Source organism: Micropterus dolomieu, linkage group LG04 (assembly GCF_021292245.1).
Source record: "Micropterus dolomieu isolate WLL.071019.BEF.003 ecotype Adirondacks linkage group LG04, ASM2129224v1, whole genome shotgun sequence".
NCBI classification, from domain to species: Eukaryota; Metazoa; Chordata; class Actinopteri; order Centrarchiformes; family Centrarchidae; genus Micropterus; species Micropterus dolomieu.
The window spans coordinates 31,783,810-31,806,838 of NC_060153.1; the positions used below are offsets into that span (position 1 = coordinate 31,783,810).

A 23,029-nucleotide genomic window follows, 5' to 3' on the forward strand; every position below is an offset into this window, starting at 1 on the left:
CTGCCCTTAACTCATCTGTTATCTGTGCACAAGACTCAGTACTGTGTATTCTGGATGTGAGAACTGATGCGGATGTGCAGGTAACTGGATTAGAGAGGTACAGGTGGATGGATTGGAGAGATTGAAAGAGGCGTAGGTGGTTGAATTAGTGAGAGAGAGGGGCGTGGTCCTGTTCCTAAACTTTAGTTATATTTAGTAACTGACATTTGGCACATTTGTGGATTCTTAAACTTGCCTAACAGATTATTGGTCTAAATATGGATGGATGCAGGTTAGATAAGGGAGTGGTATGTTAAATATAAACACATCACAGTCTTGTGAAGGAGAAAATGTAAAAATAATAGTACATCAAAAGGAAAAAATGCTTAACCACAGAGTGCATCCATTGTTCTCCAGCTCCAATTAATACAACTTCAATATTTGAGAAGTGAAAAAATCATAATTACTCAATCATCTTATCGCCTTCGTTTTCACTGCTGGCCTAATTGGAGCTCATTTAAAATTAATATAACTTTTAATTGAATGGCAGGACTCGTTATCTCTTGTTGTGCCATTAATTACAGAAAGCTTTTATAATTTCCTTTTCATTTGCTGATTAAAGATGAAGAGGCACATACTGAGATTTTGCAGATAAATTATTGGTCTTCTTTTCATTTCCATTTTAAAGGATTATCACACATGGTTTTTGAACCTGATTTCAGCCCATTTCAAGTTTTACAGTGATTACAATATGTATATAAACAGTGTCATTAACAATATACCGAATGTACAAAAATGGATGTGATACAGTTATGTTTTATGTCAGTCTTGTGTACACACGACATTTGTAAAATGTCATCTTTGATCACATAAATCATGAGAATTAACACCCAGGATAATAATAAACCTTTTCATGAATGCATATTTTTGTGGAAGTAGATCAATATGTCTGTTTAGATTAAAGTTTCCACATTAATATCCAATGTTGTATAGATTCATTATTTGTCCTTAATCAACCAGAGTGTTATTATGACACTAAACTGATTAGTGGAGGGTTTTCCGTAGCGAGGGTATGACAGCGTTGTCTAGTTCATTACTGGTTCCTCTGAAACCTTATAATAGTCCAGAAGCCCAACAGGTGAATGGGGCTGTGTCTCTCTTAATTACAAAAAGATATTCCATGTTTTGCCACCATTGTCTTGGTTTTAGGTTTGTCTTTGATTCAGAATGATCATTTACCCTTTTTTGTCTACAGTAAGATTCATCTATTTGAAAATGTGTTTTATTATCTTTTCATTTTAATTTATTCATTTAATTAATATCTGAGCAAATGGTATAAGATAATCTATGTGCATTATGTACAAACAATTCAATTCCTATAAAATATGTACATCCTAATGGGGTAATAGTCTCCAGGCTTAAAGCTCTTGTAATCTGTCTCTTCTCCTGTAATGACTAAATGAGATTTAGGGGATCTAGTCAATAAGCATTCACCTTCTCTGTCTGCTTTTTCTGCGCAGTTTCTGTTGTTATTTTCTATAAGTAGAATTATCTTTTTGTCCTTTAATATCGGCTCAAAGAAATAATAATGTTTTTTTTAGATTATTTTCTTTTTAGTCATTGTCCTGCCTGACAGCATCGCCACAGTTTGTCATAACCTGGGTCAGGTCTGACTTCACACTGAGCTGAGGCTTTTCTTCATGGAGACAGAGTGATCAGGCTCTTTTTGGGCTGCAGCTGCTCTCAGTGTGTGTTTTCCTTTTTTAACTTGGCAAACCTCTTAGCTACACACTCACACACTCTCAAATGCAAGACAAGATGTACTGTACCTATGGTGAGGCCATGTTTGGGGTGACACAAAAAGATTATTCAAATATTATCATCAAATATTCTCTGCTTCATGCAAGATTAAATTTGTCATGTTGGTTTTACAACACTGTACATTATTTTTGGTTTACTGATTGTTAGTCAGACAAAACAAGTAAGTTGAAAACGTCACCTTGGCTTCGGGGAAATGTGATAGGCATTTTTAACTACTTAATTTAGAACCAGACGATGAATTATTTTGTATATAAATGAGCTAGGAGATGTGAAGAGAACATGAATATATAGGTGAGTTTTTTAAATTTATTTGAACAACGTAAAATCATTTGAAACTATGAACTTTCTTGAGCTTGGACATTATTATGCCTATTACAGTTTTCACTGTGCTTCTAGGAAAATGTAAATGTATATATTTATGAAATGTCATGTTATGAAGTTGGTATAAAACATGAATATACAACAACATGCAATTCCTACTATGTATAGTAATTAACAATAATTTGAACTAAAACATGTACTTTTACATAGTCACCAGTATGTGTAGTAGCATATTCAAATTTCAAAACAATTTCAAAATCTCCATCTGTTTCAGGTCAGCACTTCAGTCTTCGTCAGCTGGGAATCTGCGAGCCGCCGTCGCGTCGTGGCCTGGCGTTCTGCTCCGAGATGGGCCTCCCTCACCGCGGCTTCGCAGTTGGTACCACCCAGGACCTCGATACCGATAGTCAGGCCGTGATGTCACCAGAGCGCGCCATGCGGCTGTGGGGCCGTGGAGGTCTGGGGAAATCATCCGGGAGGAGTTCTTGCCTGTCCAGCCGCTCCAACTCAGTGCTGACTCTCACCGACACCGAGCATGAGAACAAGTCAGACAGCGACAATGGTAGGACATCATCTTAATTTCTTTCTCTGTATTTGGATTTCTCTCCCTCTCTAACAGATGTTATTTTCCACTGTTTGTATTTCTTAAATTTCAAGGAGTGGTCCATGATACATTTTACTACCAGTGACTGGCAACTTCTTCACCAAGACCCTCTATTATAATTACTCATTCTGATTGATTTCTAACTATTCAGTCTTGACCGTGGTCTTTTGAAAGTGTGCAAATATGATTGTAAATCAAGGATAAGTACACACAATGTCCAGCTGCGGCTTCAACACTAATCCAGAGTTTATTTATTTTCGAGTTTCTCTCTGATTCTACACACTCCCGGGGCCTGTCTTGACACTGATAAGATACAGCTACGGTCTAAGAAAAAATATATTCTGGTATCAGTTTTTAATACAGAGATTCAATTCTTCATCAAAACTAAAAGAACAAGAAAATGACTTATAATAAAATGACACGTAGGTGTTTACTCTGTCTTTAAGGTTTATTGTTTTACAGGACACGAGTACTTGGTGCCTTCTCGTTTATTTGATCAAACAAATTATACATTTTTCCTCACAAATATATCCTGACCTCCGTTTCTTCCAGCAAAAAGGAAAATCAGGCACGTGATGCAGCCTTCATGTCCTGCTGAGACTCTGCCGGGGCTTATGGTGTGTGTGTTTGTGTGCGTGAGAGGGAAAGAATGTGAGGAATGTGAAGAAAGTGAAAAGATTCACTTATAACAATACCACAAAAAGATTTTACACTCGCATGAGGTGTGTTTTTTTTTCTTTTGGCAATAAAGAATTTATGCAACACATAGGAGATGAAACGCATTAGTTAAATGAATAATGATGGACAGAAAATACTGCAGTTTGTCTCTGTGTAGTCCAACGCGGTGGGAAAACTAAAGTGTTGTTAAGTGATGGCAGTCAATACAGATTTTTTAATTAATAACATTATTTTGCATTACAGGTAGCAAACAAATATAATAGTAATAATTCATACACATAATCGTCAACAATATAATAATATGCACAACTTGGAATATAACAGTTATTATTATATAAATGATCACAATCATGCACTTCGGTGTGAATGAGAGGCAAATTAAAAGATATAAAAGCAATATATGCAGTTAATTTATCATTAGGTCCTAAAACTAATAAAGATTTCTTGTTCAATGACAGAATGTTCTGGGCTGTGAATATCTGATGGCGTTCATTAAAGGTGTGTGTACATTATTATTCTGGAAAGCCATGTCATAAAGGCTTTTACTAGAATAAAAAGTACTGTAGTTTCTGTGTCAATATTCAGCTCTGTAGTATATTTAACATATTTCATTAGGCTTTTTATTATTTTAACAACATCATGGAATAAAGTTGTAAGCACCAGCAGATTTGATAGTTCGGTAACAATAAAAAAAAAAATAACATTAACATGTTACTGATATTATTTTTAAAAAGTTTAAAAAGATAAAACAGCCGAAGGGGGTAAAAAGTGTAAATCTGTTAAATTGATATTTACTGTATGTGTACACCCCCACTCAGTGTCCTATCTGGTGGTGGGAATTGGGTGCAGTATTTGTGAGTAGAAAAACAAAAAAAAGAAAAAGAATGTCTTGCTAATTAAATTTAATTAATGATCTCAAGCTTTAGCTGAGCAGTCATTTCTTTTTTGTCCTTTTAGTGCATACACATATGTGTGTTTCAGGGCCAGTGTACCCAAACAATGTACAGGTATATGTGCAAATATCTTTTCAGGTAGTTCTTTGTGTGCCCGTAAATGTGTGTGTGTACGGGGCGTGAAGCATATTCATTATCCTCAGGGTAGTTTTCCCTAACAGGTGTGGGTTTCATACTTAATAACAGACTTGTTTTTGATTTCACACACACACACACACACAATGGGTTTTTATTAAGAGATGTGGAGTTGTAATTAACAGTGAGATAAAGTGCTGAATCATTGTATTTCCTATATTAAGTTTGCTAATGTTTTTATTAAATGGCATTATGCTGTGGATGTCAGTGCTCTGGAGGAAACACTTCCCATCTCTAAAAGTGAGTAGTCGTCAAGTTTTCAAAGGCTAATTGACTCTTTAAAATGCAGCTGTGTGTGTGTGTGTGTTGGCTCTCATTTTAAGCGTGTAAGTGTGGAGATCAAGCGGTTCAAATGCTAACACATGGTCACTCATAGTTTTAGAGCATTTTTATCAGTGGTAATCAGCGGCAAGCTGGTGGAGAACATCTGGTGGATACAGCGTGGCGTACTGAAGGACGGTTGAGTGTGAATTTGAAGCTCATTCTGGTCTGCACCTTGCTGTGTGTGCGCGTTCTCAAAGAAAGCCAGTATTGGACAAAAGTTGTGTTTTCAAAAAGGTGTTACAAAGACATTCTGTGTGAAATTTGAATGCACCTCAGTTAATGGCTAAATAATGAGTGTCATAAAAGGTAATGCTTAAAAAAACAGTAAAGCCAGTGTTTTTAACACTTTGTGCCTGTTGGGAATTAAAATGAATTAAAGGGGCGTCATATTGTTTAGGGCACCACCTATGGAAATGATTGCCGTTACTGTATAACTATAACAAAATGTACCAAATCAATAGCTAAAGGTTGAAGGCTTTTGGAGTAGCATTCACTCTTGTGCCCTGGGACTACAGCACGTGTACAGAATTCAGTCCGACTGCATCAGTATGCTCCAGCAAGACCTAACGCTCAAGCTGATATGAGAGTTTTTGTTACGTTATTGATGTCTAAAAATAGGTAGAAAACTAACCTAAACGTTCAAAGTTAGTGCGTTGGAGAGATGAATGAGAAAGGGAATTGAAACGTCATTTGTAAATGCATACTGAGTAACACGACACTGCCAGACAGCACTCAGCAGCATGTACCTGCATTGGAGAAAGGCATTTATTCTTTCTGGCATTTTTAATGTCTTTCTTTTTTCTAACATTCATTCAAACATCACATGGGTCTGCAGCAGTAAACTAAAAAAAACAACATATGGTGACTGTTTGCTTGTGACATGCAAAAAGGGCAAAAAGCTGAAATTTCATCCTAACATTTCAAAGGGCTTCTTGGTTCCAGATATATTTATACATATTTGTATAAATATGTAAACAGCCCTGCCAAATATATTTACATTTAGAAAATAAACTCAGACCCAACAACATAAACCTGTTGAATTAACCTTCATCCTTAGCTTCTCTATATTCAATTAGGTATTGAGCCACGTTGAGAGTAAACGTGGAGAGACAATATTCAGCCGCCACCTCTTCTCTTGTGCTGCTCTTCACCCTCTGAATGGAGCTGGTACTTTAGTTATTGTATTGTAAACAGCAGACGATTCATTGCCTCCGCCGAGACACCTATTGTCGCTCCAGCCCTTGATACTGACCCTGGTTTGCAGCAGAAATTGAGTGTGCAGGGGTGTGTGCACGAGTTTGAGCGTGTACAGTAACTTAAACCAGCTTCTGTGATTCTATCAGCGGCTTTGTTGCAACGGTTAGCGAGAGAAAGAACATACAACAGAGGCAAAATAGAATGGGAGAAGAGAAGAAAACACAAAGCAGTTCACTGGATATAGTCATTCAGAAGAGAAGCAGGGAAAGTCACAAATAAAAGCAGAACAGGAAAGGGAGAAGGCTCTCGGTGTTGTTTGTTCTCCTGAGAGGAAATATTAGTCAAGAAATGTCTGGCTAGCTCCCCAGTGGACACCAGAACACACACACATACTGGCAGATGTAAATGTTTTGTGGTGTCTGAACCCATGGGTGTTCAGTTGCGGCTTCCACGGTTACCTGATATTAGTGATCTCAACTACAGGGACAGAAAAGGGAAGATGCATTCACATTTGCTGTCCTAAACACACTGAGACACGTGTCTTTTCTTGAAGAAGTTCTTAGACGAAGGTGAGGCCTTCATTTTGAATAAACAGAAGAACTGTGAAGCTAATTATAAAAAGGTAAAATCTCAAGGATGTGAGATGAGATGATACTGTACTGAGATACAGTTTCCAGCACATGTAAACCCAACAACAGATTGAACAAGACAATAATAACAACAGAGGAACAACAGACAGATGTCGAGTTTTGGGCCACAGTAAGAAGCTTAAAATATATTAGCTGACCTCCCCTGCCCGAACTCTTTATGTCTAACTGTGGCATGGTGATGGTGTATAAGGAGGGATAAACTGGGAGGGTGAGAAAGACCCAATGAGATGGAACTGAGGAAAAAATAATAATAACATAAAAAAAGTGAATAGGACACATGGAAGCAAATAGTCGGACAGAGAGGAAGAGGGATGTATTTCGTCTTTGCTAACCAGATTACTTTGCTATGTGTCAACAAAACACTTAATCCATTTGGCATTTCTAAGCTGCTTAACACTATAACCTTAGCTGTTATACACACACACACGCTTTCTCTTTGCAATCAGTAGCAAATACAGTCTGGGAGTTCATGCACAAATGACCCAAAATCCAAAGGGGGTTTGGTTCAGCTGCTCCAAATTTATCCAATAAGTTCTACAAAGGTCAACCCCAACATAATCTTAAACCTGGTGAGTTGATGTTGCAGACCTGCGGTTGACTTCTCTGCTAATGCTATTATGTACAGTACAGTCATGGTGGCTACTCTTTCTGTGCTCCTTTGAAAACACCCCATAGCGGGAAAGGTTAGAGGCTGCACATGAGATGGGAGTTATGGGGATGTAATTGACAGAAGGGTAGAACCCTGTCCACGTCTGCTTTGGACGTTACTGACACTCATGTGGCTGATTGGGAGCGAATAGGTGACAAAATGAAAGGCATTCATACAGAAAAATACCAAAGCAGAACAGATGATCTAGCCTCTACTTATTTAGCATTCAGAATTGTTGTCTCTGAAAGAGCAACATTCACATTTTGCTGCTGAATTACTCTGAAACAACATGAAGAAGGAACTTTGCTCGCTGTGTCTCCATGGCTAGCTGTGGCCACTCTGTGGTGTGAGCCTCATCTGTCTCTCCCTTTCTCCTATTCAGTTTCTCAGTCTGTGTCACTCATTTGGATTTCACTAGTTTCTTTTTATCATTTCTAAATGGGGAACGGTGGCCTCTGGACTGTAAAAGGCAGGATATTAGAGTGATTCTCCTTTTTCATAGTACTGTTATAATTAAGCCAATCACTGCACACAAAGACCTTTTTAGAAATCATCACATCTCGTAAATTGAATGACAGCTGATGTGCTCTGTTAGGCTATGGAAGAGGCATAATTTAAATTACATTGCGGCAATGGAATATTTTACTCCCTATGTTTTTTTTTTTTTTATTGTATTCAAATGGTCGTTCATGTTCCATGAGCAGATTTAGCTCTTGCTATGTGTTCTTACATCCATGCATAACCAAATAAAATGATTAATTTCAAATGCTTATTGATTAGTAAAAAAAAAAAAAATCCCAAAACATCTTGATTTGTTTGCACATGTCTGATATTATGTTGACTGACAAATTCTTATTCAGCTCCCTGTCTCTCCTTCTGTCATTAAGTAAGAAAATGCATCAATCTGTAAGACTTGTGTGTGTCCTCGAAGTAAAAGGTGATGGCTATATGTTTAAATTCGGTTTATTTTAATGTCTTTTGCATTATTATTATTGGCCTCTCTCCCTGTTATATCTCCCATCTTTTAGTAGCTGCACATACACTCAGGTCCTCAGCCAGAGGTCTGTTGTTTTTTCCAGAGGCCTGGCTGAAATCTGAAGGGGACAGAGCATTTTCAATCAGGGCCCCGGGGCTCTGCAACAGCCTGCTCCTAGGAAATCAGGTCTGCTGACTCGGTGAACTCCTTTAAGCCCTTCAGAAAACACACTTTTATCGGAGAACCTTTCCTGATTATACTTCACTTTTAATTTAAATTTTTTTTTTTTCAACTGTCTTTTCTTTAAAAAGTTATTTTCTTCTTTTTTTTTTTATTTTCATCATTTTTATCTGTTTCCGTTTGAACCTGAAGGTTTTATTTTACTGCCTATGTAAAGCACTTTATATCATGGCTTTTAAAATGGTACTCTGTAAAAGAAAAAGAACATTATTATAATAATTATTTTAAACCGTATATACAGTGCATATTGTGCGTGCGTTGAAGCTGGTATTGTCAAAATACAGTTTCACAGTTTATATTTCACCTATGGGTTATAAACCTGCAAAATGTTTGATTAAAAGTTAAACCTGGCCCCGCTTCACCCAGCTCCAGGTTCTAATTAGTATTATCCAATGCAATTAAATAAATTCCAGGATTTATATCAATCTATGGAAACTAAAAGTGGTCTAAACACATCCTTGCTGATGATAAGCATATAAGTGCACCCATTAGTGTTGGTAGATTACTCCTATTGTTTCATGAATATGTTGTTCAGTTTGTGTTGTATGTGTGTGTGTGTGTGGTGACAAATTCCATGTGCCGATTAGAGTAATATGTATTCCTTAAAATATTTATATTGCAGCTTATTAAACTATACATCAGCTAGCTCTAACATAGTGTTCATATGCTCACATCTTATTTACTCATGCTATTGCAAAATAACATATATTAGATAGTTATCCAGTACAACACACACACACACAGGTTAGAGGAAGATGAATGCTGGAGAAGACGGATCACTGCAATAACCAAGGTACATATGTAAGTATAGAGAGATTACACATGCATATTCAGCATAGATGAATTTGAAGACATCCACGCTGTTGGACTGATACATAAATACATAAATATTACTTCTGGGTTTGTTTTTGCTCAGCTGGTGCTGTAGGTTTAATACCAAACAGGAATAAATAATGTATAATCTCTCTTCTTCTCTCACAGCAAGAAGGCGTGGAGAGTAGCAGTGAGTATGTTTGTTAGTCAAAGACTGCAGTTACTAACTGCAGATGTATTTCAGGCTCCTCTTTCACGCTCTTCCAAGAACTAGTTGATTGTGCATGTGTGTGTGTGTCAGCCTGTGGTCCTGTGTATACAGAAAAATAGTTTTCCACTAGCAACTGAAATGTACTTGAGTTCACGGTATGCACGCTCCTCTCACACACACACAAACACACACACACACTCACTCACATGCAGCACTGGTGCCAGTCATATTCAATAGCAATCTAGTGCTGACCAGAGAAATCAATGAATAACAGACTAACTGACTAGAAGGTTTAACTTTGGCGCCGCTAACATAGAGAAGACACTTCATTCCATCAAGTGGCTAACATTAAATCATTAACCATACAGCACTGCCCTCTCACTCCCTCCTCCTCCTCTCGCTTTCTCTTTTCATCCCCTCTTCTCTCCTTTCTATCCTCTATAAAAAAATAAGTCCTATTGTCAGATCAAAAAGTCTAGTGTGTCATCAATTTAGACAATTTCAATAATTTTCAATAATCCCATTTTATCAATTAATATTTTATGAACTTGCCCAATGTAATAAAGTAAAAACAGACAGGCTGATATGATATGCTGTGTGTGGAAATGTAGCTGTTCAAATAAACTTTCAGGGAATATTTCTAAGAATCAACGGATTCAAACTAAACTTGAGGGTTTTGGAGGTTATTACAAGACGAATAGCCATCAGATGCTACACGGACACAAGCAACACGTCTTCCATTGTCCTTCCCTTACCTCACCTCCTCTCTTCTCCTCTCTTCTTCCTTCCTTCACTTGTGTTTCTCAGAACCCATTTAGGTAGAATCCATTACCAGAAGTGCAGAGGGAGAAGCAGCGAGCGCGGTAGATCGACAGAGAGGAATAGAGAGAAGGAGATAGAGGGAGTTTTCAGCCTAATAAATTCTACAGCAGGGTTTCTCGGTTTCACAGAGTCCTGGGACCTGATAGATGATGGCCTTTTGACTTGTGGTGACAGTCGAACCTTTTACTGCGGCTCACACAGTAACTCAGTTTAGCTGTTTTCTCTGATTTGCCCAAACTACTTTACTTTATCTCTTGTATGCAGAGAACATGCTGAACTTGAAATATTGGGAATGTGAGTGAATGAGTGTGAATGTGTGTGAATATGCATTACAGCTTGGTGTTGTCAAGCTATTCAGCGACGATAGAGCATGTCAGGATTTCCAGAAGTCCAAAGGACCATCCCCACTGGGAAACTGTTTTCTCACATTAAAATATAGTCTTAGTCTCTAACATTGACCGTCTCTCCACACTAGAAATGAAAGATTGATATCCAAAAGTGCCTTGTCCAGACAAAACCTTCTGGTTTGAAATGGATGTACTACCTCTTCAAATGCCTCAGCAAAACATCCAGGATAGTGTACAAGTACTCCAAAATGCATGCTAAGTGTTTGACCAGGTCCCCCCAAAGGTTTCGTGTGACACCAATCCTGATTTCGCTTCGCTGGCTCCCCATTAAAATTCAGAATTCAAGCTTCTTGTAATCACAAATGGAGCACGGCTTACATTAGAGATCTATCCTGCAGCCCTACGTTACCGGCAGGTCTCTGAGGTCTTCCGATTGGGGTCGGCTGGTTGTTCCTCCATCTATGCTGGACTGTGCTTTTTTTAGGTTGTGGCTCCTGAACCCTCTCCCTCTGGACTGGAAGTTAACACTGTGGACACCTTTTAAAGGCAGCTCAGGACCAGTGTGTGGAGACTTGCCTTTATGTCATTTTTCAGTTTATTTCTGTTCTGTGGTGTTTTATGTCTGTATGTATGAAAGGCGCTTTATAAACAAAGTTACTAATTGAAATGCAGCACGTCACATGTGGTATTTTTAGTTATATAATGACGCTTGAAGCTCTTGACTGTCCAACTCATGGTCTAAAGCTGAGACCATGAGTTGATTAATAGATTAGTCGATCAACAGAAGATTAATCAACTATTTTCATTATCATCATTATATCTTTTAAGGAAACGTTACTTTTGGCTCCGGAACAGTACACCAAAATTTTACATTGCATTGAAAAAAAAGTGTGTCTCTGAATCATGTGCTGAAACAGAAGGACGTTCTGTGTGTAATTCGTTCATTGAAATGATTTTATTTTTTATTTTTAAAGGCTTTTCTTTTCTGTGTGATGATATAACAATAAGGTCACTGAATCAGAGATCATAGATGTTTGGTGAAGGGTAAAAGGTGTGATGCTTTCTTCCGGTGAATATGCATTACAGCTTGGTGATTTCTGACAAGTGCAAAGAGGTTTTGTGTTGGGTGTTTGCACGTGTGTGTGTGTGTGTGTGTGTGGCTCAGGAGGTTTTGAAAGGTTTAGAATAGGAGACAACTGAAATCGGATATCGGGTTCAGATTGGGTTTCAAATCTGTCACGCTGTAAAGGCAGTATTGATGAAGTGTCATGTCAGAAAAACACACAGACACAGTAAATACCTGTTTTTGTTATACATTGTTAGTTCATCTCTCTCTCTCTCTCTCTCTCTCTCTCTTTCAAACACACATACACACACAAAATCATTATAATGTGGTGCTGTGTAATAGCTGGATCAATAGCAGTGCTGTTCTTACAGGATCATTTGGCCTCTGAAGCAAATGCTCTGACAGCCACTACATCATTAGGACATTAACACTCGCCTGCTCTCCCGATCTATCTGCCCTTCTCTCTGAATCCCTCATTCACTCCTTCCCTCTTTCTCTTCGTCCTTTCTTCTCTTTACATCATTAGGGGAGTGCCACTGTGCCCTATTTTTCCTCTTTCACTGCTTGCTTCTTACTGATGCTGGTTTCACACAAAGTGGCACACGTTTCCTTTGATGCTTTTTATTTATGTTCTAATAGTCCCTTTGTTCTCACTGTACGTTCTTTATATTTAATATGTACTGCGTCACTGAAGACATAGTTGGACTAGCAGGAGAATGAAAAACTGTCTAAGACGATCTCATTGTGCTGATATGGCCGTACAGTAGGCGCATCCCTGGTGACCACTAAGATTCAATCCCTCATCGTCACCATCAAGGAATTCTGTCACTTGGAGCAATGTGATTTGTCAGCAATTACAGTACCATGGTGGTACATCAATTGTGCTTGTGCTAACAGAGATAATTAAATACACTGCAGAGGGAGTTGGAAAATAAAGTGTTTATTGTAAAGCAGGGACACAGGTGTGTGTGTGTGTGTGTGTGTGTGTTTATTATATGCCTTTTAGTTCCAGTGAGATTAATTTAAACATTAACCAGCCGGTATGCCTTTACCACTAACAGTAGAGGCCAGTATCAACACAACCTCATACCTAAACAACAAAATAGCTATTTGACATATAGGTCAATTGTTTTGTCTCAAAATAACATATAGTTTGGTTAGGATTAGGCAAAAAAAGTACTTGGTTAGGTTTAGGGGAAAATATTTGGGTTTGGCTTAAAATAAGTATGTTACATAAGTAATGTAAGTCACCTACATAACGTTTTTTAACTTAAAACTTGACTTGGATTCACACTGGACTCGATCCTCTTTATACTAAGTAACTCTTACTTCATTCTTTGCTACGTCATACGGCCACTAGAGGTTGTGGCCTAATATAAAAACCCTAATATGGGTCATCATAAACTGCTGCAAAATTAGGATGAAAAGAAATGTTCATGTATTAATTGTTTTTTCCCCTAACGGAGAAATAACCACCACTCTGAATGTCTCACCCCACCTACATCCATTTCTCTTTTTACACACACACACACACACACACGCTAGCCTTACCAAAAGTGTCTGGAAAGCTAGTGATAGTGCGGCTGACCCCAGCATATGGGTGACGTTACTGAGAAACTTCACATACGAATGCACACACACACACTCACACACACTCCTTATTTTCATCTCTTAGTCGCATACAAACTCACACTCTCCAGCATCGCCTTGTTTGTCCTTGGCAGCTTTTTTCTAGTGTCATATGGCTTCTACTAAATGTGATTATGACACTAACAAAGGCTGTTTAGCTAAGTGTGTGTGTGTGTGTGTGTGTGCAGGCCTGTTGAGTGGGTAGGCCATTCTGTCTGTCTCTCAGACAGGCCAGCTTAAAATGACACTTAGTATTGTTCCCTTTCTTTCACTGATTCTCTTCTGTATAGCTTTACTGTAGAATGCAGAACCACATCATGTAAACAAGTAAATAAATGTAAACAACAAAACAAAGACATCTTTCAGTAAGGCTGACAGTTGTATAATGTCAATAGACAGAATTGTGGAAATTTGCAAACACAAAAATTCCTTCAGTATGTCTCCAAGTTATGTTTAATCTGCATGTAACATCAGAATTTCCCCTTCTTTCCCATCTTCATCGCCATTCCACTTACCAGTGCAAGGCTTTATCTTTGATTTATGCAAGAGACGGTCATACACAGACACTCAAACATAAATGAAAGGTCATCCATGGCTGGAGGCGAGCGTTGTCAGTTTAACGAGGAAATACACTATGTTTTGTTTACCTGCATTCATAGGCCCATGTTGAAGGGAAACTGAAAAAAAGACTGAACATCTCACATGGCTGAGACGGCCTTGATTTTGAGTCATCATAATAACAGGATTTGAGCAGGCTTCTTTCTTGGGAGACAGCTTTATCCCAGAAATGTAAGAGTTTCCCCAAAAAATATCAGACAACTCTCCCAAACCACCAAAGTACAATCAGTTATCAGGGAACTTTCTAACTGACATGACTGTGTATTGCAAGTTGCCAAAAGCCTTTTACGCTCCATTGTTTTTCCAGAATTGCTATTGCGATATTCTGCTTAATAGCTTTGGTTTTATTTGGCCAGGCGTTAACATCTGTCTCTGAGAATTCTGCTGCCAACCCAGTATAATCAAGTTAAGTACTATTTAGTTACCACAAACTAATTTTAATTTCAGACACGAAGTTGACATCCAGATCTCTTTCCAAAAACAGCGCCCTGGTTGGTCCAGATAATTCGCCGACCTCATCGTTTTCAGGGAAGCTACTTTCTACTGAGGGACCGAGCTGGCAGGCATGTGGAGTCCTTTTCAAATAGAGGGTTTTATTTATCCAAACAATTTACAAAATGAGTAACAAAAGTTCTGGGCCTATAAAAGAGGTCAACTAAACACAAATGAACTCAGGCCGTTTGACATAAACTGAATAGAAATTAGCAAACCCGAATGACCTAACGAGCAACACATCGGGGAACATACTGGATGATCAGACCATTTCAAAACAAAGGGATAACACAAAGACAAACAGTATAACTAAACCACAAAGACAACAACACAGGACAATTTGTCTGTCAGTTTAAATATTTCAGCAATTAACCAAAATAAAACTAATATATATTCTTAAAAAATAACCACAATCTCTAAACCAGAAATCCCAATCCCTCGCCATGATGTGGGGTTTGCTTATGACAGACATTAATTAAAGACAAACTAAAGTGTGATTGTGCAGGAGTTAAATATGGAGGCAACAAATAAAACTAATGTACTGTCAAAAATGTGCTTTACACAAGTAAAATTCCAAAAAATGAAACCACAAATTAAACAACATTAAAACGTAAACAACAGACCTTGACAGCATGAGACGAGACAAAGGCCAGTTTTAATAAAAGACTGTTCTGCTTTTTAAAGGCGAGCCCAGAATGTAAGTCACAGTGTGGAAGCCAGCGACCACAAACGCCTGGTCAGAAGACCTAAGTGACCTAGTGATATGTGGGTGGAGCGGGTCAGAGATGCACACAGGTGCCTGATTATGCAGGGCTCTGTTTGTGAAAACGAGAAGCCATAGTCCGTAGAGTGTTCAAATGTCCTGCGCTTTTCCTTCCTGGGACCACTTTTGATAGACCACAGCGGACCGGGAACACCCCGCCAGACCCGGTCATCTAGCCATCTTAATCTGGCCCTTGTCAAGTCCTTATGCTTGCTCATTCTTCCCGCTTCTAACATCAACTTTGAGGACACAGTGTTCACTTGCTGCATAATATATCCCACCCACTGACAGGTGCCATGGTAACCAGATAATCACTGTAATTCATGTCACCTGTCAGTGGTCATAATGTTATGGCTGATCGGTGTGCGTTATTAAAATAAAATGTTGTTATGGTGGATTTTTCAGAGCAGCTTGAGAGATGAGGGCCCTTGTCACATTTACAAACCTCCCTCCATGCTAAAATAGAGCCATGCGTTTATGTGTGCGTGTGTGTGAGAGAGAGAGGACAGTGGTTTGAGCAACAGAAGGTTGCCAAAAACACTCGCACACATGCATAGGGGCATGTGTGTGCAGCCCTCTCTGCTTCCATCTCCATCAGCGTGATAACCAGATGGAGGCTTTTAACTAATCACATCATCGAAAAGGAGAGAACAAAGGAGAGCTGTGAGAGAAGAACAGGAAGGAGAGACAAAAATGACAAAAGCTTGTGTGAACGGAAGGTGAAACATTTCTTATGAATGAGTCATCTACCTTCTATTACACTACCTCTTTCTTTCCCTCTGTCTACCTCTCTCGGCCCCCTCCCTGCATCTCCACCTCACTCTCAGGTCTTATCTCCTTCATATTGCACACTCAAGGTATTTGTAATCCGCTTATGCTTGTTCAGCCTTCTCCTACATTGTAACTGAATATGGGCCATGCCCCTGTATGTTAATGTGTAACAGATATCAGGTAACAGCATTACTGTATTTACCACCTGCCATTGTGCATCTCTCTCTCTCTCACACACACACAAACACAGGCATAGATGGAAAATCCAAGGTGAAAGGTTCACCACATAGCTGTTCTTGTAAATGATGACACAGTTGGAAAGAAAGGTATGGTTATAGATTAAAGGTAATTAAAGTTAGTTAAGTTAAGATACATGCCTGAATGAGAGCTGGCATGCACGGGAACAACAGGTGGAATGAGGCGGGCATGCAGAAAGCATTGGAAGGAGAAGGATTTATAGTCGTATATGAAAAGGAAATAAAAGAGAGAACACTAACTTATATTTGCCCACCACTATTTTTTACATCTCTTTTATTTGGGGATGAGCCCAAAGAGCGCAATATTCAGTCTGTCCGTCCATCTGCCCACACTGCCAGTTCTTTGATAGAGAGCAAGCTATCTCAACAGCTACTGGCCAGACTGACATACAATTTGGTTTGGATATTCGTGGTTTTGTGACAAACCCATAACTTTCCTTCTAGTGCAGGAGTGGCCAAGAGTTTTTGATTGTGGGCCATGTACAGGATAATATAAGAAGTCACTGGAAAATTATGAAATTCAGTATTCTCTCTTTCCATTACGGATCCGTCCATGTTTAATCAACTGAGATAAATGTTTTTAATGACTAGTAATCCATCAGTGTAGGCAGGGTCTGCCACTGTGGCAGGCAAGTATTTTCTGTTGTCTGCCACATGTATGTGCTTAATGAAGGAATAACATTCAAGTCAATAAGTCATTATTTGATGTAAATTATGTTGTCATTCCATGTTTTATATTTTTCCACAAAAACATCACATGCATTTGCACAAGATCCATGTCTATCAGCACGTAAAGGTACTTTTATTGACACATATATATGTAATTATTCTCTGCTTTTAACCCGTCCCTCAAAGGAGCAGTGGGCAGCCACCGTGCAGCGCCCAGGGACCAACTCCAGATCTATGTCTGTATCACCGGTCAGTGTCACTGACTGGTAAAACTAACATGTTTTTGACGCCGGGGGAAACCCACGCAGACACGGGGAGAACATGCAAACTCCACACAGAAAGGTCAAGATGACCGGGGTTCAAATCCGGGACCTTTTTGCTGTGAGGCCACAGTACTAACCACTGGAGCACCGTGCCGCCAATCTCCCAACCTTACTTAACAAGCAGGTATTTCAAAAGTACAGACAGACGACAATAAACACAAAGCACACGAGATCTTGAAGTTCTCCACAGAGTACTGTACAGTCAGTGTTCAACGCAAAACCCACAGTTATTATCTCAGTTCATGTCTCCACAAGATCTATGATATCTCAACAAAAACCTCCTCTTCTGGATCCCAGCAAACAAACAAAATAACTAAAGCTTAATGATTCTCCGACAGCAGTTACCTCCTGGAGGGTCAGTTTTTGTCGGTAAAGGCAGGTATATGATATTTACCAGACTAAGACTGAGTAAGGAGGGGGTTGGCGTGGATGGAGGGCCAGAGTTTGAACCAGGAGACCGGGGTTCTTTGCCTGTGTGAAACAGAAAGTCAGCATTAAATACTTTTATTTAGGCAAGTTACATAAATTGACGTAAGTGACATTACGCGTTAACTGATGTACGTAGTTATTTAAACCCAAACCATGATCTTTTCCTAACCTTAACCAAGTAGTTTTGTTGCCTAAATCCAACCAAGTACTTTCTGTGCCTAAACCTTGGTTTGTGCGCTCACTACATGTGTCTTTCAGTTGTGTAATTTAGCTGTCGACCAAAGTGGCCCGATGATTTCACCCAGCTGCTAATTTCAGACCCTGCCTGTAGTGTAAGAAGTAGTTTTTAAACTAGGATGTGTAATGTACATACAGTGTGATTTATTAGAAATAAGATCAAGCCACATTCTAAACCAAAAAATAGGGGCCATCTACAATCGGGCAGTGGCCCCAGCTGGCCAAGTTCTTCTGCCAAGGCTCTTACCGCGTTCTGGCTGCACCGTGGTTTTGTTCCGTCCACTTGCCGGCGTCGGCTCACACTGGAAGGTTTCAGGAGCAGAGCGTTGAGCCTGCCCCACGTTGTTGACTTGTTGTTAATTTGTCCTTTTTGTGCTTCTGCTACTTGGAACGGCTCTCTGCAGCCCGGTTTTGTTCCGTCCTCTGCACGGCTTCATACCCATGTATGACTTCAATTTGGGATGTAATGGACCGTTGAGCCTTTTACTTTTGTTACTCTAACCATTAGCCAAATGAACAGAGCTACTATAGCAAGATTAACCCAATTAACAAAAAATGGTAGCTTCTATATCATAACAGTAGTTTAGTTAGGACCATATTTCCTACAACCCCTCTTGCTTCCTGTTCCATCTACCTCCTTGAAGACAAAATATGTCAGCTTTGTCAACTTCTTTTATAATCCCGATGTACTGGAAACTCTGAAAGCTCTTGCTCAGTTTGAGCTGGAGGAACAGCGCCCTCTTTGTATTGTGTAATATGAAGCAAGCCAAATCTGACTCCAGGGGAACATGGAGTCACGTCCTGTGTGTGTGTGTGTGCACGCTTTCTGTGAGATGGGGGAACTCCCCTGTATAGAAAAGGCAAACCAGCAAACATCATTACCAGCTGGATTCAATCATGTCATGCTCTCACTCACATCGCGCACACACACAAAGCTGGTCCTGGAGAATAAGGTCTCTAATTGAAACCTTCTATTTGTTTCTTCTTACACACAAAACACAAACTCCCTACAGCTTCTGCTAACAGATTTCCAGGCTGTCTGTGTATATCAGACAGAAAATGAAAGAGAGAAAGGAGGAAAATTTTGTTTTAATATCTGGTAATATATTTTCAGTGGTTGTTTTAAATAACCTGGAATAGTTTCAGTCTGTTCTTCTCATCAAGTGGTTCCATAGGACGGGCTAAACTCAGATTATTTTGACAAGCTTCTCTATGGCAAGGAGATGAAAAAGTATCACAGTGTGGTTTCTCAACCTTTGGTTTTGGATATTATAAGTATGTAAAATCAACAAATAAATGTTCCATCCTAAAAATGTCAGTATTCGTATTTGTCTTCAAACCGAACAAGGCCCTGGACCTTATGCTAGAACATGTTTGTGTTTTTCTGTAGGGTTTCACATACTTATGGAAATGTCATTCGTTCCAAGTCGGATTCACCAGACTCTCTTAACTTTGTCCATGACATGACGCAATGACAGTAATAAAGAGGGAATGTGAAGTAACATGAAGTTAGATGCTAAAATGTCTTTCTACAGCAAATTGGGCCACAATTAATATGAGAGGTGACATGACATTCAGGAGATATTACATGAGAGGCTACACTGTCGGGTGCAACAGAGGATGATTAAGTTAGTATTGTGTGTTATTTTATTATGATTTCTATTTAATTCCGAATGAATTCTTAAGTTATTAGGGTTCTTATGTGAAACAAGTCTTTTTTTTTTTCTGTCGTGAAAGTCATGGACATGACACAGGGCTCATGCGACAGCTCTTAACCACTTGTGAATGTGGTTTGTACCTAAAATATTAAGCACAAGTACACTGGGGAATGCCGCCCATTCTCTTAAACAAGATAGGGAATGAAAGACTGAAAATAATAATGATGACTGAGACTTTTTGACTTTTTTGCAGTATGATCAAGGGGTGGCACACACTTTGCAAAAAAAAAACAAAATACTGTGAAATTCATAGTAATTAACTGGCAACAATTGACAAGTAACTTATTGTAAAAGAAAATCACAGCAAACATTTCAGGATAAGGTCCAGGCCAAGACATTGCGGTCACAGATTTCTGGGAGAGGCAGGATTCAGAGTTTCTTCAGTTTGAACCTTTGTTGCAGTAGAACACAGATGTTGAGCGGCTTCTGTCGAGTGATGTTCTGGCTTCTCAAATGAAATATATCTGGCTACACTAACTTCTGTGGCTCTGCTTTAAGAAATCTGTTGGCCGGAAATAGCATTCTATAAAAATCGTGAGGGTTAATGGCACAAAAAACAAGTTTAAAAGTCAAAAGAAACAACTCTTCAGTTTATCACAGAGGCACTCAAAGGCTTGTTCAAGAAAAAGGTTAAACTGTGAGCGGACTTTAAGCAAGGACAAGAAAAACCTAAAGAAACATGTCTAAAGCTGATGATACACGGAGCAACTTTTAGAGCAATGGTGCTGGGCAATATTGCCGTCAATTGTAATGAGTAAAGATTACTACCGTAATCCCCTTCCCCCATCACTCCGCCACCCGCCCCGCACCACCGCTATCTTTTCAAAACATAGTCGGACTTGCCATCAGCAAGATTGCCCAGCAACATTGCTCAAAAAGTTGCCCCGTGTATCATCAGCAAACAAGGTTTGTCAACAACCAAAATGCAGAGCATTAGGTGGAGGAAGGCGCTTTAAGTGCCATAATTTCTATTCCTTTGTTTGAAACTTTAATGATGGTTACTCAGGTTTTTTGACTAGTGAATTTCAATTAAGTTTTGACGTGCAAGAATCACACACTCTGAAACATTGCTACAGCCATTATGATTCAAGACATGGAAGTAGTGGTTTAAAACATTCAGGGAAACGTGGTTTTACAAACACTACTGGGCACACCATTTACCAGAGATTCTTATCAGAGATTCAACTGTTAAAACACAGATGTTTCAGGTCATGTGGGTAAACAACACAGTTTGCTTAACATAACAGAGTATAATAGCAACAATATTAACCAGATTTACCATGACGATATTTAAAGCAGAGCTATTCTGTCATGTTGTTAGATAGTAAACAAGAGTTTAATTCTATGACTCAATTACTTGCTTATTCTATGCAATACAAAAATAGAAGTGTGGTTAAACATCAAGAGAACGTGCTGAAAAATGTTAGGGGTGAGAAGAAGGTGTGTGAAAGTGTTAACAAGATATCTCAAAATCCCAGGAGATGCTCTTATTTAGCTTCCTGGAAGCAAACAGATCCTTTTAGTTTGGGTTGGAGAAATTTAGAGACTTCAAACCAAAGTATTTTTTGCCCTGTGATTTATGTTGTTAATTCTGAAAAATACAGCAGAGAGAAAGAAAGAGAGACCTACATCTTGGTGTGTGTGTGTGGAGACATGCAGATTCACTACAACCTGTTTCCCTGTACAAGTTGCCTAAATGGTTTTAGATGCTACTTTCCTTGGCTCACCGGCTGGTAGATGAAAAAATCCACCGGCCAAACGTATTTTTTATCGGCCAAAATAATAAATTGCCTTTTGATGTCACAAACATTTGTTTCAGTACCTTTGATTGATAATAAGGTATTTTTTCGAATACAAACTTAAAGAAGACACCAGAGTGAAATTTGAAGCAAAATTATTTTGTTGCTATTAAATGTACTTAAGACATAACAGTAAATTTTATAAACTTGCAAGATGCTTATTAATCATTCAGCTTAAACATCCTCATCTATTCAGCCTCCTGGTTAATGTTACCAATTTGAAAATCAGGGAACCCCCCCCCCCCCCCCATACTACACTCCAGATTCAAATTTCATATGTGTATCACTACTACAGGCCAAATATTAATTGTGGGTTTATTTCATTTATTAAGTCCTTGTGCAAGAAAAAAAGTCTACATTGATCTCCGGTTTATTAATGCTAAGACCTTACAATAATCATAACTATTCATGCACAAAAATAACTGTAGGTTGTACCTAGTTTTTACAAGCACGTTGTAAATCACTTTTCTGGTTCGCACGTATGTATTTTAGAGGCAAATGTAACTGAAATCAGTGTTTTCCACAGAATGACAATACCAATTTGGCAGATAACCCTTCAACCGCAAAACGGAAAATCTACCCGCATTTGGAGCTTGACGGGTGTTAATTTCCACCCCCGGCTGTACACTAGATCAGCTGCAGCTGTGCCCAACAAATGGATGTATAATACTTCTTATCTAATAATAAGACTTCTATCTTATTTTAAAATATGTCCATGATCCAACAGTCCAATACACTGCCCCCAGAATGCATTGCTGCTCACAGCAGGGGGCAGCTGTGGCTCAGGAGGGGAGAGGGTTACCCGCTAATCGGAAGACGGGCAGTTCAATCCCCGGCTCCTCCAGGTAGCATGTCGAAGTGTCCTTGGGTAAGATACTGAACCCTGAATTGTGTGTGAATGTTAGTTTCTGTTTGAATGGGTGAATGCGATGTAGTGTAAAACGTGCTTTGAGTGGTCGCAAAGACTAAAAAGGCGCTATACAAATACAGAGCATTTACATTTATTTTACTCACAGAAATCTACCGTATTATAAAACAGCCAGTTTACTGTAAAAGCATAATGTAATTTTATTGCAGGTCATTAACGTATAACTAGAACCTCATTGTACACACCGTACAGGACAAAATGGGTGACTGTGATTTTCTACTGTACATAAGTTGTTACTGTGATTTTCTGCAGTAGTGACTGTAGTGATTACTGTGAAAGTGTCACTGTAATTTGATGGAATACATTACAGTACACAGTAAATCACTGTGGATTTCACAGCCATTTTACAGTGTGCACATACAAAGCAAACAAAACATTATAAAAAGGGACTTTTTTGTATATTTTCTGCTTTATAAAATCAGGTCATTACAAACATCCACATAGACTTATTTTATTATATCGTTTTTGTCTCTCTCTCTTTCTCTGTTCTGTCTTTCTTTTCCATCCATAATAATTTGTGTTCTCGTTCTCTCCCTTTGTCATAGTTGAATTTCATCGCAACCACATACTCACAGGACATTAGCACAAGAGACAGTTGTGTTAGAAAGAA

General features: G+C 38.9%; 1 protein-coding gene across 12 annotated transcripts in view; it reads left to right on the forward strand.

The window, feature by feature from the left end:
- Window positions 1-23,029, forward strand: part of tenm3 (teneurin transmembrane protein 3) — an 818,277-nt gene that overhangs the window by 599,650 nt on the left and 195,598 nt on the right. For 11 of the 12 annotated variants that reach the window (XM_046046662.1, XM_046046670.1, XM_046046663.1 and 8 more), the window contains one exon: window positions 2,396-2,683. In XM_046046662.1, coding sequence (XP_045902618.1) covers window positions 2,396-2,683 — 288 coding nt within the window. Of the gene's footprint in view, window positions 1-2,395; window positions 2,684-8,455; window positions 8,474-23,029 lie in introns of those variants that run through there. The other variant, XM_046046675.1, reaches the window with a different exon arrangement.